The sequence below is a fragment of the Hemitrygon akajei genome, chromosome 7, assembly GCF_048418815.1.
Source record: "Hemitrygon akajei chromosome 7, sHemAka1.3, whole genome shotgun sequence".
NCBI lineage: Eukaryota > Metazoa > Chordata > Chondrichthyes > Myliobatiformes > Dasyatidae > Hemitrygon > Hemitrygon akajei.
The window spans coordinates 13,688,434-13,704,674 of NC_133130.1; the positions used below are offsets into that span (position 1 = coordinate 13,688,434).

At 46.7% G+C, this 16,241-nt stretch overlaps 1 protein-coding gene across 1 annotated transcript in view; it reads left to right on the forward strand.

Moving 5' to 3' along the window:
• The first annotated feature begins 298 nt into the window (after positions 1–298).
• LOC140730116 (uncharacterized) overlaps positions 299–16,241 on the forward strand; it is a 125,697-nt gene continuing 109,754 nt past the window's right edge. Inside the window, exons 1-4 of the mRNA XM_073050252.1 lie at positions 299–569; positions 738–846; positions 11,005–11,082; positions 15,963–16,194. Coding sequence (XP_072906353.1) covers positions 299–569; positions 738–846; positions 11,005–11,082; positions 15,963–16,194 — 690 coding nt within the window. The remainder of the gene's footprint in view (positions 570–737; positions 847–11,004; positions 11,083–15,962; positions 16,195–16,241) is intronic.

The following is a 16,241-nucleotide window of genomic DNA, read 5'->3' on the forward strand; positions in this document are numbered from 1 at the left end:
GGTCATGATCGGCTGAGACAACCACAACTTGACTGGAGATCCATTAACTATTTGAATGTCACACCCCCTGCAGCAGAGTCCACTGAAAATGAATTAAGAAAGGTACTGGATGATGCCGCAGCAGTGTTCAAGGATGGCACTGGAGAACTCAAACACATCAAGGGTAAGATAGTGTTAAATGAAAATTCCACAACCCAAGTTTTACAAAGCCTGTCAAATTCCTTATGCCATCCATGATAAGGTGTCCAATGAGCATGGTCGAACAGAAACTGAAGGTAGTCAAGGTTGAATGGCGCCCATGGGCAATGCCAGTGGTCCCTGTGGCCAAGAAGAACGGGGCTGCCAGGTTCACTATCAACTGGAAGTAGATCAATACCTGCTGCCCAGAATAGAGGATATCTTTGCAAACCTTTCTGGAGGGAGACACTTCAACAAAGTGGACAGAGCTGAAACATACCCACAGGTGGAGATGGAAGAAGAGCCCAAAGTGTTTCTCACCATGAACACCCACAGATGGATGGTCCCAGCAAGAATCTGTCGGCTGTGGATTGGGACAGACTGGTTCCTTGGTAAGTGGGAGTCCTTCAAAAGGCTTGTATATGCCTGTCAGTTAAAAAAAAGGTGAAGGTAGCAGGTTTAGGAAACCTTGCTTTTCCAGAGATACTGAGGCCGTGGTTATAAGGCAACAATTATACCAGTGCCTTAGAAGAGTAATGTGAGCTGCTATCGCCCGGTAGCTCTCACAACTACAGCGATGAAATACTTTGAGAGGCTGGTCATGAGTAGACTGGACTCCTGCCTCAGCAAGGACTCAGAGCCACTGCCATTTGCCTTTCTCCACAATAGGTCTATAGCAGATGCAATCTCAATGACTCTCCACGGGGTCTTAGACCACCTGGACAACACAAACACCTATGTCAGGATGCTGTTCATTGACTATAGCTCAGCATTTGATACCATCATTCCCACAATCCTGATTGAGAAGTTGCAGAATCTGGGCCTCTGTACCTTCCTCTGCAGTTGGATACTCAACTTCCTAACCAGAAGACCACAATCTATGCAGACTGGTGATAACATCTCCTCCTCGCTGACAATCAACACTGGTGCACCTCAGGGGTATGTGCTTAGCCCACTGCTCTATTCTCTCTATACCCATGACTATATGGCTCAAAACCATATATAAATTTGCTGATGATACAGCCATTGGTGATAGATTCTCAGATGGAGTTGAGGGGGCATACAGAAGCGAGATAAATCAGCTAGTTGAGTGGTGTGGCAGCAATAAACTGGCACTCAGTGTCAGTGACACCAAAGTGCTGACTGTGGATAAGGAGGGGTAAGACAAGGGACACAAACCAATAGAGGGATCAGAAGTGGAGCGAGTGGGTGTCAAGATCTCTAAGGATCTAACCTGGTCCCAACATACCGATGCTGCTGTAAAGAAGGCAAGACAGTGGCTATATTTCATTAGGAACTTGAAACAATTTGGTTTGTCAACTAAAACACTTGAAAACTTCTATAGATGTACCGTGGAGAGTATTCTGACAGGTTACATCATTTTCTGGTATGTGGGGTGGGCGGGGGAGGAGCTACTGCACAGGACTGAAAGAAGCTACAGAAAGTTATAAAATTAGTCAGCTCCATCTTGGGTACTAGTCTCCGTAGTACCCAAGACATCTTCGAGGAGTAGTGCCTCAGAAAGGCAACATCCATTATTAAGAACCTCCATCACCCAGGATATGCCCTCTTCTCATTGTTACAGTCTGGAAGGAGGTACAGAAGCCTGAAGTCACACACCCAGCGATTCAGGAACAGCTTCTTCCCCTCTGCCATCTGATTCCTAAATGGACATTGGACCCATGAACACTACCTCACTTTTAAAATATATATTATTTCTGTTTTTGCATTGTTTTTAATCTATTCAATGTACATATATACTTTTTGTAATTGATTTACTTATTCATTCTTTTTCTCTTTCTATATTATCATGTATTGCATAGAACTGCTGCTGCTAAGTTAACAAATTGCATGATACATGCTGATAATGCTGGAGATAATAAACCTGATTCTGATTCTGAAAAAAAGGAGGTGCATAGCCAGCATAGGCAGGTAGGAACAAGTGAGGTACTTATGGAATATAGGAAATATAAGGGGACACTTAAGAAAGAAATTAGGAGGGCTTAAAGAAGGCATGAGGTTGACCTAGCAGACAAGGTAAAGGAGAATCCTCAGGGATTCTACAGAGATGTTAAGAGCTAAAGGATTGCGAGGGACAAAACTGGTCCTCTGGAAGAGAGAATGCTAATTCTTGTGCAGAGCAAAAAGAGATCGGGGAGACTTTTTGCATCTGTATTAACTCAGGAGATGGACGCAGAGTTTATAGAAGTGAAACCAAGTGGCATCAACTTCATGGACCCTGAACAGATTACAGAGGAGGAGGTGTTTGCTACCCTGAGGCAAATTAAGGTGGATAAATCCCCAGGGTCTGACAAGGTGTTCCCTTGAATCCTATGGGAGACAAGTGCAGAAATTTCTGTGGCTCAGCAGAGATATTTAAATTATACTTTGTGACGGGTGAGGTAGAGGAAGATAAGAGGAGAGCTGATATTGTTCCATTGTTTAGAAAAGGCTCTAAAAATAAACCAGGAAATTATAAGCCGGTGATGCTGATACCAGTAGTGGGAAAGTTATTTGGAAAGTATTTTAAGGGACCAGATATATGAGTATTTGGATAGATATGGACTCATAGTCAGCATGGCTTCATGCATGGTAGGTCAGTCTAAACTATCTCAGACAGTTTTTGAGGAAGTTACCAGGAAAGTTGCTGAAGACAGGACAGTGTATGTTGTCTACATGGACTTTACCAGAGAATTTGACAAGAACCCGTATAGGAAGTTGGTCAAACATGAGGAAATCTGCAGATGCTGGAAATTCCAGCATAGATGCTGCCTGGCCTGCTGTTTTCCATCAGCATTTTGTGTAGGAAGTTGGTCAAGAAGGTTCAGTCACTCAGCATTCAGGATGAGGTAGTAAATTGGATTAGACATTGGCTTTGTGGGAGAAGCCAGAGAGTGGTGCCTCTCTGACTGGAGGGAGTACCGGAGAGATTGGTGCCGGATCTGTTGTTGTTTGTCATCTATATCAATGATCTGGTTGATAATCTGGTTCACTGGATCAGCAAATTTTCAGGTGATACCAAGATTGGGGGCATAGTGGGCAGTGACGAAGATTATCAAAGCTTGCGGTGGGATCTGAACCAGCTGGAGAAATTGTCTGAAAGATGGCAGATGGAATTTAATGCAGACAAATGCAAAGTGCTGTGCTTCAATAGGATCAACCAGGGTAGGTCTTACAATGTGAACGGTAGAGCACTGAGGAGTGCAGTAGAACAAGGGGATCTGGTCCATAGTTCATTGAAAGTGGCATCACAGGTGAATAGGGTCATAACGAAAGCTTTTGGTACATTGACCTTCATAAATTAATGCATTGAGTACAGGAGATGGGATGTTATGCTGGAGTTGTATAAGATGTTGGAGGGGCAAAATTTGGAGTACTGTGTGCAGTTTTTGTCACCCTCTTATGGTACAGATGTAAATAAGGTAGAAAGAGTACGGATGAAATTTACAAGGATGTTGCTGGCACTGGAGGACCTGAGTTATAAGGAAAGATTGAATAGGTTACGAGTTTATTCCTTGGAACTTAGAAGACTGAGGGTAGATTCGGACACACTGAACTAATTGAATCAGGAGCTCGCCGGTTTCCTCCTTGGATATCACAATGAGCACACTCGACAACCAGCTATGCTGTTCCTGGGTCGTCCCTTACTTCAATCTCCTCAAACCCACTCTCAGAAGGAGTAGGCAGGACAAGCAGGTGAGACAAACTGAGGACTCCTCAAACATAGAGGTTCCATGCTCCAGTCCAGGATAAGCAGCCTTGATGGGTGACTGCAGAGGTGATCAAAAGAGAGTACCTGGGAGGATTAAGGGCAGAGTTGGACCACTCTCCTACCCTGTGTAGATTGCACCTGATGTTATCTTACACGGCACATCACTCGATTGAAGAGAGCCGATTCAATTGTTAGAGAAGAAAGGTGTTCAGAGCTGTCTGAAAATCTTTTTGCAGCTTCAGAGTCAACTCCTGCAATCACCACAGGGGAGGCCGCAGAACCTGGGATTGGTTTACAGCCACAAGTCCCGCCTGTCAAGCAGGGTGACCCCCCCGCACCTCCCCCCCCCCCGTCAGGAAAGACATTATCCCCACAAGAGTAAGAAATCCTACACAGCCATTAAATCATTAGTCTTGAATGGGACAATTCCAAATTTACTGTTCTGAGGATGTGATAATAAATCACAAACATGAGAGATTCTGCTGGAAATCCAGAGCAACACACACAAAATGCTGGAGGAACTCAGCAGGTCAGGCAGCATCGATGGAAAAGAGTAAGCAGCCAACATTTTGGGATGAGACCTTCATCAGGACCAAGAAAGACAGGGGAAATACCACAATAAAAAGGTGGGGGGAGGGGATGGAAGATGCTAGGGGAAGCCAGGTGGGTGGGAAAGGTAAAGGGCTGGAGATGAAGGAATCTGATACTGTAGGAAAGGAGAGCAGACCATAGGAGAAAGGGAAAGAGGAAGGGACCCAGGGGAAGTGATAAGAAAATGAAAAGAGGTAAAACGTCAAGCTGAGATATAGACAAAGGGGGAGGAGGGGGATTGTCTTTTACCAGAAGGAGAAATCGATATTCATGCCATCAGGTTGGAGGTTACCCAGAGGGAATATACTGTTAGGTGTTTCTCCTCCACCCTGAGAGTGGCCTCATCTTGGATCGACACATTGGAAGAGGAATGGGAATGGAAATTAAAACATTTGGCCACTGGGAAGTTCAACTTGTGGCAGATGGTGAGGAGGTGCTTGACAAAGTGGTCCCCCAATCTACAATGGGCCTCACCAACGCAGAGGAGGCCACAGTGGGAGCAGCGGACATAATAGACGACCCCAGCAGATTCACAGGTGAAGTGCTGCCTCACCTGGAAGGACTGTTTGTGGCCCTGAGTGGCGGTGATGAAGGAGGGGATTGGGCAGGTGTGGCACTTGGGATGCTTGTAGGGATAAGTGCCGGGAGGGAGTTCAGTGGGGAGGGATGAATGGACAAGGGAATCACGGAGGGGTCGATCCCTGTGGAAAGTCGGGGGGGGGGGTGGTGCGGTATGGGAGATAAAGATATTTTTACTGGTTGGACAATTTACAATGACTAATTAACCCACTAACTGGTATCTCTTTGGGTTGAGGGAGGAAACCAGAGCACCTGGAGGAAACCCACGCATTCATGGGGAGGACGTACAAACTCCTCACAGACGGTGCCAGAATTAAACTCCAATCTTTGACACCCTGAGCTGTAACAGCATCATGCTAACCACTTGCTCTACCATGGCATGTCTTACGCAGAAAAAAAGTTGCTGGAGGAACTCAGCAGGTCAGGCAGCATCTGTGGAAGGGAATAAACGGTTGACATTTCAGGCTGAGACCCTTCTTCAGGACTGGAAAGGAAGGGGGACGAGGCCAGAATAGGAAAGGTGGAGGAGGGGAATGAAGACTAGCTGGAAGGTGACAGGTGAAACCAGGTTGATGGGAAAGGTTAAGGGCTGGAGAAGAAGGAAGCTGATAGGAAAGGAAAGTGGACAGTAGGAGAAAGGGAAGAAGGAGGGGCTGCAGCAGGTGAGAAGAGGTAAGAGCCAGAGTGGGGAATAGAGGAAGAGGGGAGGGGGAAGAATTTTTTTTACCAGAAGGAGAAACTGATATTTATGCCATCAGGGTGGAGGCTACCCAGACAGAATGTATTGTAAGGTGTTGCTCATCCACCCTGAGGGTGGCCTCATCTTGGCTCAAGAGGAGGCCATGCATAGACATGTCTGAACAGGAAAGGGAATAGTAATTAAAATTTTTGGCCACTGGGAAAACCGTTTTGGCAGATGAAGTGTCAACCAAGGTAGTAGGTGGTGATTTGGCGTCCCCATGTGTCCAAATGGAGTACTGCAGGCAACAAACATCGGAATTAGAGAAAGGAGAAAATCTGCAGATGCTGGGAATCCAGACAGCACAAACAAAATGCTGGAGGAACTCAGCAGGTCAGGCAGCATCTATGGAAATGAATAAACAGTTAACATTTTGGACTGAGATCCTTCAACAGGACAGCACAGTAGCGTAGCAGTCAGCATAACGCTGTTCAATTCCCATCACTGGCCATAAGGAGGTTCTGTGTTCTCCCTGTGACTGGGCGGGTTTCCTCCGGGTGCTCTGGTTTCCTCCCACATTCCAAAGATGTACAGGTTAGTGGGTTAATTGGTCATATGGGTGTAACTGGGCGTTGTAGGCCTGTTGGGCTGGAACAGGCCGTTACCATGCTGTATCTCAAAATAAAAACAAACGGGACTGCAAAGAAAGGGGGAAGGTGAAAAGTGTTAGAGAGAGAGAGAGCCCACGGCAAGGCACTCACCATGAACTGGGTTAACACAAGGTGAGGGCAGTGAGACTGGGGATCTCCAGACACCAGCGTCCATGTGGGCAGAGGAAACTGTGAGCGGTTTCAGACTCCTGGGACTGTACATCACACACAATCCCTCATAGTCCCAGGACACATTCCATACAAACAGAAATGCTCACCAACATCTCTGCTTTCTGGGGAGACTGGAGAGAGCTGGACTTGGCACATCTATGCTCATGCCCAGTAGAGAGCATCCTAATAAGCTGCATCACTGCGCGGTGTGGAAACTGCACTGTGGTGGGCAGGAAGGCTCTACAATGGGGAGTCAAAACTGCCCAACACATATCGTAATAGAACAACACAATAAACATACAGTAAATACATAAAATAGTCGTGTGTGTGTGAGTGAGTTTGTGTGTGAGTGAGTGTGCGTGAGTGTGTGAGTTTGTGTCAGTGTGTGTGTGTGTGTGTGTGTTTGTGTGTGTGAGTGTGTGTGTGTGTGAGTGTGTGTGCGTGTTAGTGTGTGTGTGTGTGTGTGTGAGTGTGTGTGCGTGTTAGTGTGTGTGTGTGCGTGTGTGTGTGTGTGTGCGTGTTAGTGTGTGTGTGAGTGTGTGTGCGTGTTAGTGTGTGTGTGAGTGTGTGTTGTATCCATAGAGTGACACTAGGCACATTAGTATCTGCACATGCAGTGGCTGACAGGAAATGATGAAGTAGAGGTGGTTGGGGGTGTGGAGGTGTTGATCAGCCTCACTGCTTGGGGAAAGTAACTGTTTTTGAGTTTGGTGGTCCTGGTTTGAATGTTATGCAGCCTCCTCCCTGATGGGAGTGGGGCAAACAGTCCATGAGTTGGGTGGGTTGGATCCTTCACAAGGTTACTGGCCCTTTTCCAGCATATTTCTGCCGATATGGCCTTGGTGGTGGCTAGAATCTTACTGTGCTGCATTCCTTCCGGAGTAACAATGATTTTGTCTCCTTGACTTACGTGTCTTGGAAGTGACATTGAACAACCTTGCAGCAAATCTTGAATCAAACAGCAGGTGAACATTGATCCTCGATGAGGAGGTCATGCTGCCTGCGCTGAAACAAGTCACTAACTCCAGGCTGGATGGTGCACCGGGAGGAAAAGGAACCTGCTGAATTTCTGATTAAATCAATACCCTCTGGGTATCCAGCAATGCCAAGGGACTGTCAAATGTGAAACTTTCATAACGTCACAGAGTAATAGAGCACTACAGCGCAGAAACAGGTCCTGTGGCCCATGTAAGCTGTGCCAAAGTATTATTCTGCCCAGTCCCTTTGACTCACACCCTTCATACCCCTCCCATCCACGTACCTATCCAAACAGCTCTTGTGTTGAAACCAAACCCACATCTACCACCTCCACTGGCGGCTCGTCCCGCACTCTCACCACCCTCTGAGTGAAGAGGCTATCCCTCATGTTCCCCGTAAACATTTCACCTTTCACCTTTTTTTTCCCTCTAGGTGCATGAAATCAAATTATTTTCACTCACTTAGCAGACAATCAGTTACATTTTTCTTGAGATCTGGGTATTGTAGGCGTGGCCAGAATTTGTGAACCACCTGCGATTGCCCTCTAGAGGGTGCAGGTAAGACGCAGGAGCAGAAGTAGGCCATTCGGACCACCAAATCTGCTCTGCCATTTGATCATGGCTGATTTAATTTCCCTCTTAACCCCATTCTCCTGCCTTCTCCCTGTAACATTTGAGGTCTTCATTGATCAAGAACCTATCAACCTCCACTTTGAATATGCCCAATGACCTGACCTCCACTGCCAAGTATTGTGAGCAGTTTCCGACTCCTTATCTGAGAAAGGACATGCTGCAAGTGGAGAAGGTTCACCACAATCATCCTGTGAATGAAAGGGTTAACATATGAGGAATGTTTGATGGCTCTGGGTCTGTGCTCGCTGGAGTTTAGAAGAATGAAGTAAGGATCTCATGGAAACCTGTCGAATGTTGAAAGGCCAAGGTAGAGTGGATGTGGAGAGGATGTTTCCTATGGTGGGAGAGTCAAGGACCAGAGGGCACAGCCTCTGAATAGAGGGATGTCCATTTAGAGCGGAGATGAGGAGGAATTTCTTTAGCCAGAGGGTGGTGAATCTGTGGAATTCATTGCCACAGATGGTTGTGGAGGCCACGTCATTCGGTATATTTTAAACAAACATAGATTGATTTTTTGATTAGTAAGGGCATGAAAGGTTATGGTGAGAGGGCAGGAGAATGGAGTTGAGCGGGATAATAGATCAGCCATGTTTGAATGGTGGAGCAGACTCAATGGGCTGAATGGCCTAATTCTTCTCCTATGGGAGGTTAGACAGTACACAGTATTCTTTTAATGATTAAGTTAATTTGTCATATGAACATCCATATACATGGTGAAATATGTCATTTGCAGTGAGGACTATGCTGGGGGCAGTCCCCAAGTATCTGGCACCGAAATAGGATGCCCGAAACCTAATCACCCTAACCCGTCCAGTATGTCCTTGAATGTGGAGGAAACCAGCTCTCCTCGAAGAAACATGTGCGATCACGGGGAGAACGTACAAGCTCCTCACAGACAGCAACGAGAATCAAACTTACATCTTTACCATCATCATTATGTGCCGTGTCATATGATGTGAGCGATGATAGCCTTGACCATGATTGCTCTTGGAAAATTTTTCTACGGAAGTGGTTTGCCATTGCCGCCTTCCGGGCCGTGTCTTTACAAGATGGGTGACCCCAGCCATTATCAATACTCTTCAGAGTTTGTCTGTAGTCTCATAAGCAGAACTTCTGATATACAGCAGCTGCTCATATGACCATCCACTGCCTGCTCCCATGGTTTCATGTGACCCTGTCTGGTGGGAGGGGGCTAAGCAGGTGCTGCATCTTGCCCAAGGGTGACCTGCAGGCTAGTGGAGGGAAGGAACACCTCACACCTCCTTTGGTAGAGACGTATCTCCACCCCACCACCCTGGTGAGAACAGATGGGGCACATTCACAGAATCACTCAGCACAAAAACAGGCCACTCAGCCCAACAGTTTGATGCTGACCAAGATGCCACATCCAAGACAGTTCCTCTTAACCTGCACTGGGCCCATGTCCCTCGGAATCTTGCCTATCCAAGTATCTTTTACACATTGTTAATGTAGATTCAAGATTCATATTTATCACATTCATGGAATAATACGGTGAAAGGTGTCATTTTTGTGAACAGCCACCCAAACCTAAGGATGTGCTGGTGACAGCCCACAAGTGCCGATACACATTCCAGTATTGACATCACATGTCCACAATGCTGGGCTGAACAACACAGAACACAACAAGCAAAAAAACGCAGTCCCAGTTACTCCTTCCCCCACCTCACCCACACACATACACTGCCCTCTAATCCCAGGCCAGGCTATCTTCAGCCTCGAGCCTCCAGCAGACTCACAGTTACACACAGATATTGAGCCTTGGACTTGGGTTCTGCACATCGGCCTCAACTTCAGGACTTCCAATTGACCTTGGGGCTTCGATCTGGAATTCCAGTTGTTAATGAGTGCACACTGCAGGCCCGCGATCTACAGAAAGCACTGCCTCAAGAAGGCAACGTTCATAATCAAAGATCCTCACCATCTGGGCCACAACACTTCCTCACAACTTATTGTCAGGAAGTATAGAAGCCTGAAGTCACACTTCACCAACAACAGCTACTTCCCTTCAACCACTTGGTTCCTGAACCATCCTACGTGACCAGCTGTCAGCATCTCTGAAGATCTATCCTGGGCCCAACATCAATGCAATTACAAATAAGGCATGACAGCGGCTATATTTCATTACAAAATGCGGAGACTTGGTACGTCACCAAAGACTCTTCCTAATTTCTACAGACGTACTGTGGAGAGCATTCCAACTGGTTGCTTCACACTCTGGTATGGAAGCGCCATTGCACGAATTTAGAAAAAGCTGTAGAGTGTTGTAAACTCAGACAGCTCCATCATGGGCACTGTCGTCCCCAGCATCGGGGACACCTTCGAGGGCATCTATCATTAAGGACCCCCATCGCCCAGGGTGTCCCTCTTCTCATTAACGAGGAGGTTCAGGAGCGTGAAGATACACACTCAACATTTCCGGAACCGCTGCTTGTCCTCCATCATCAGATTTCTGAAATGACAATGAACCCGTGAACACGACCTTAATACTTGTTTCTTTTTTTGCTCTTTTTTTGCACTATTTATTTAATATTTCATATATATTTCTTTTTGTAGCTTATAGATTTATTACCTACTGCAATGTACCGCTGCTGCAAAGCAACGCATTTTATAGCACACACTGGTGATAATAAACCTGATCTTGACCTCACTACGACCACCCTGCACTACAAAGTACTTTGTTTTACTCGTGCCTTTTCTTGTAAAGATTATGTATTGTTTATGCTTAATTTCTGATTTTTTTCTCGTGAACGCTGCTTATCTGATGCTCTGAGCCTGTGATGTTGCTGCTGCAAGTTTTTCTTTGCAACCGTGCAGGCACGTAATCGACAATGACCCCGACTTTGAATTGAACATCAAAATTGCAGAATTGAGTGAGGGACCACCAAGGCATTGGTAGGGAAAGAGGAAGGAGTACACGAGGGTTGGTGGGCACGTGACAGATTGTGCATGATGCCACAGATGGGGAAAAGGGAAAGGATTAGTTGCTGTTAATGTGGGTCCTTTAGTAATGATCCAGAGAAAGTGGCTGCTTTCTTAGGTCTTGTGATGCTGTGTTCAAGGTTTGACATGTTGCGGATTCAGAGATGCTCTCCTGCACACCACTGCTGTAACACGTGGTTATTTGAGTCACTGTCACCTTCCTGTCAACTCGAATAATTCTGGCCATTCTCCTCTGACCTCTCTCATTATCAAGGCATTTTTGCCTAGAGAAGTGTCCTTCACTGGATATTTTTTGTTTTTCACACTATTCTCTGTAAACTCTAGAGACGGTTGTGCATCAAAATCCCAGGAGATCAGCAGTTTCTGAGATACTCAAACCACCCCATCTGGCACCAACAATCATTCCATGGTCAGAATGGGGAAGAAATGTGATCTAAGTGACCACATTTCTACCCCATTCTGATCTTTGATCTGAACCTCTCGACTGCGTTTGAATGTTTTTGTGCATTGAGTTGTTGGCACGTGATTGGCTGATTAGATACTTGCATTAATGAGCAGGTGCTCAAATGCTGTTCATAGACTTCAGTTCAGCATTCAACACAATCCTCCCTCAGAAACCGATTGGAAAGCTGAGCCTACTGGGCCTGAACACTTCCCTCTGCAACTGGATACAAGACTTCCTGACTGGGAGACCTCAGTCAGTCCGGATCAGGAGCAGCATCTCCAGGGCTGTGTGCTCAGTCCACTGCTGTTCACTCTGCTGACCCATGACTGTGCTGCAACACACAGCTCGAACCACATCATCAAGTTCTCCGATGACACGACCGTGGTGGGTCTCATTTGCAAGAACAACAAGTCAGCTTACAGAGAGGAGGTGCAGCAGCTAATGGACTGGTGCAGAGCCAACAACCTGTCTCTGAATGTGAGCAAAACAAAAAAGATGGTTGTTGACTTCAGGAGGGCACGGAGCGACCACTCCCCGCTGAACATCAATGGCTCCTTGGTAGAGATTGTTAAGAGCACCAAATTTCTTGGTGTTCACCTGGCGGAGAATCTCACCTGGTCCCTCAACACCAGCTCCATAGCAAAGAAAGCCCAGCAGCATCTCTACTTTCCACGAAGGCTGAGGAAAGTCCATCTCCCACCCCCCCATCCTCATCACATTCTACAGGGGTTGTACTGAGAGCATTCTGAGCAGCTGCGTCACTGCCTGGTTCAGAAATTGCACCATCTCGGATCACAAGACCCTGCAGCGGATAGTGAGGTCAGCTGAGAAGATCATCAGGGTCTCTCTTCCCGCCATTACAGACATTTACACCACACGCTGCATCCACAAAGCAAACAGCATTATGAAGGACCCCACGCACCCCTCATGCAAACTCTTCTCCCTCCTGCCGACTGGGAAAAGGCACCGAAGCATTCGGGCTGTCACGACCAGACTGTGTAACAGTTTCTTCCCCCAAGCTATCAGACTCCTCAATACCCAGAGCCTGGACTGACGCAAACTTACTGCTCTCTACTGTGCCTATTGTCTTGTTTATTATTTATTGTAATGCCTGCACTGTTTTGTGCACTTTATGCAATCCTGGGTAGGTCTGTAGTCTAGTGTTGTTTTTTTCTGTGTTGTTTTTACATCATTCAGTGTAGTTTTTGTATTGTTTTATGTAGCACCGTGGTCCTGAAAAATGTTGTCTCGTTTTTACTGTGTACTGTATCAGCAATTATGGTCAAAATGACAACAAAAAGTGACTTGACTTGACTTGTACAGGTGTACCTAATAAAGTGGCCATTGAATGTATATCATGTTTTCATGAGATCAACCACTAGGTGACAGTGTGGGCTACAAAGACGATGTTGGGAGACTTGAATGGGTTGAATGAAGAAGGAATGGTCTTTGACTTAAAATGTTGACCCTGTTTTTCTTTCTCTCTCTCTCTCTCTATGGATGCTGACTGCCCTGCTGAGTGTTTCAGGCAGTTTTTACTTCCGAGGACCATGGACAGCTAAGGTGAACAATGCATCACTGACCCCACCCACCTTCAAGGACAACTATACAGCGAGGTGTTGGAAAAGGGCCAGTAACATGATAAAGGATCCCACCCACCCTGCATGCAAACTGTTTGTCCCACTTCCCTCAGGGAGGAGGCTACGTAGCATCCACCCCAGGACCAGCAAACTCAAAACAGTTCCTTTCCCCAAGCAGTGAGGCTGATCAACACCCACTAACCCACTCCTCCACACCCCCAACCACCACAAGTTTATCATTTCCTGTCGGTCACCTTATGTACAGACACTCCTGTGCCTATCATCACTCTATGGACATACATACATATGGACATATATACATCTATGTATATAATCTATCTTATGTATTTATGTTAAACAAGTTTCTTGCATATGCTGGAAATCCAGGCAACACACACAAAATATTGGAGAAACTCAGCAGGTCAGACAGCATCTACGGAAAAGAGTAAACAGTCGACATTTCGGGCCGAGACCTTTTGTGCTAATGTGTTTTTTAATGGTGTTCTTTATCTTATTGTGTTTTTTTTGTGCTGCATTGGATCTGGAGGAACAATTACTTTCTTCTTTACTCTTGTGTACTGGGAATGACACAGAACAATCTTGAGTCTTAAAAGAACAGAGTACATTTTAAACAATGAGCGACAGAAAGATATTGGTGTTCAAAGCGACCATGGTGAGACTCCTGCTAATCACACCCACACTCTGAAATAGGCGGTGTCGTAGCCAGCGAGGAAAGTTCTCAAAAATTTACAGGGGTATCTAGATCAGAGGGGTAAGTGGGCCGGGGATAGGCAATGAGGGTAGGACTGTCACAGTAAAAAGCAGGGCTCAGAGAATGCTTTGATCTGCAATCAGACTGAAAGAATAGAAGGATGTTGCTAGAGCTTTAACTCTAACTTTAGAGCTTTAACTTATACTGAGTTAAGTATTGTATGTAATTAGTTTTGCTACAATAAGTGTATGGGACATTGGAAAAAATGTTGAATTTCCCCATGGGGATGAATAAAGTATCTATCTATCTTTAGGACCTGGTTTACAGGGAAGCATTGAACAAGTTAGAACTCAATTCCCTGGAATGCCGGGGAGATTTGATAGAGTTGTACCAAATTATGAGGGGTAAATGCAAGCAGGTTTTTTTCCACTTAACTTGGGTGAGACTAGAACTAGAGGTCATGGGTTAAAGGTGAAAGGTGAAATATTTAAGGAGAACATGAGGGGAACTTCTTCACTCGGAGGATGGTGAGAGTGTAGAAGGAGTTGCAACCACAAGTGATGGATACAGATTTGATTGCAACATTTAAGAGAGATTTGGATAGGGACATGGATGGGAGGGCTATGGTCCAGCTGCTCAGCAGAAGAAACTGTTTGGCATGGACTAGATGGGCTGAAGGGTCTTTTTCAGTGCTCAATGACTCCAACAGAGGGGCCACAGGTCTCAAGTAAGTGATTTTCTGAAAGCAGCGTTGCGGGTAGCCAGGGTGGTGAAGAAAGCTTTTGGCACACCAGCCTTTATCAGTGAGGGAATTGAGTATTTAAGTCAGGGTGTTACGTTGCAGTTGTAGTGGACATTGGCATGGCTGTGGTTTGAGCGTTGTGTCCAGTTTTGGTTACCATTGTAAAAAAGACAGGGCTTACCAGCACTCGAGGACCTGAGTTATAGAGAAAGGTTGGGTGAGCTAGGACTTTATTCTTGAGACTGTATGAGAACGACAGGTGACCATATAGAAATGGTTAAAATTTATGAGAGGCATGATAAGGTGAATGCACTCAGAGTTGGAGAATCAAAAACTTGAGGAACCGGTTTAAGGATGGGGAGGGGGGAGCCTGAGGGACAACTTTTTCACCCAGAGGGTGGCCCATTTCTGGCAGATCCATTAACGGAGCACCGTGGCAGTGTTGTGGGGTCCATTAACGGAGCACTGCAGTAGTGTTGTGGTTAGTGTGACACTACTGTAGTTAGTTCACAGTTCAATTCCGGCACCGTCTGCACAGTGTTTGTATGTCCTCCCTGTGGAATGTTTCCTCCCACAGTCTAGAGGTGTACTGGTTAGTAGGTTAATTGATCATTGTAAATTGCCCTGTGATTAGGCTAGGGCTAAATAGGAGGGCTTCAGGGCAGTACAGCTTGCTGTGCCAGAAGGACCTGTTCCGTGCTGTATCTCTAAATAAATAAACAAATAACAATTAAGAGGCACTTGAAAAGGTCCATGGGTAGGAAAGGTTTAGAGGGATTGGGGCCTAATGCAGACAGATGGGACTGGCTTACATGGGCATCTTGGTTGGTATATGGAATCATTGGGCCAATGGACTGTGTGACTCCATGACCTTCTAAATGCCTCCCTTTTCAGTCATCAACCCATCCTCCCCTCTTCCCTCCGTCTCCTCACCCTGCCCCTTTTACCTTCCTTCCTCTGTTGGCAATCAATAATTCCATTCCCCTTTGCCATGTTTCGCCTCTATGTCTTTCCTTTCCTCCACCCACTTCTGAACTCTAATCCTTGTCCTGTACCCATCCTACCTCTCCCACTCCTCTCCACCATTCTTCTCCCTTCCCCTCACCACTCCTCTTTCTATTCACTCCAGCCCTTTCAAACACATTCCTCTTTCCTCTATTACACCTCAGTTACCTTTCTCCTTCCATTTCCCCCTCATTCACTCCATCCCTCCTTTACACATTCTCCTACATCTCTCCATCACTTATTTTCCACTTCCTCCCTTCCCCTTGCCTCCACTTCTCCCTCCATTTCCATTCCGCTTTCTTATTTACCCCTCCTCTCCTCCCTCCCTTCGCTCCTTCCACTCCTCAGCCCTCACTCGCACTCTCCCGTCCGTCCCGTCAACCTGCCCCGTCTTTCCCCTCCCTTGCCCCGCGCGCCCCCCACCCCGCCCGTCGGCCACACGCCCGGGCAGCGCGCGCCCCCCGCCTCGGCGCCGCGCCGCGCCGGAGCGGCCGCCCGAAGCGGTGCCGATGTGGGCGAGGGAGCGGGCGCCGGAGCCGCGGCGGCCGAGCAGCAGCGGCGGCGGGCGGAGGGAGCTCAGGTGGGTGCGGGTCCTCCCCTCCCTCCTCACCCTCTGCCCCTCCCTCC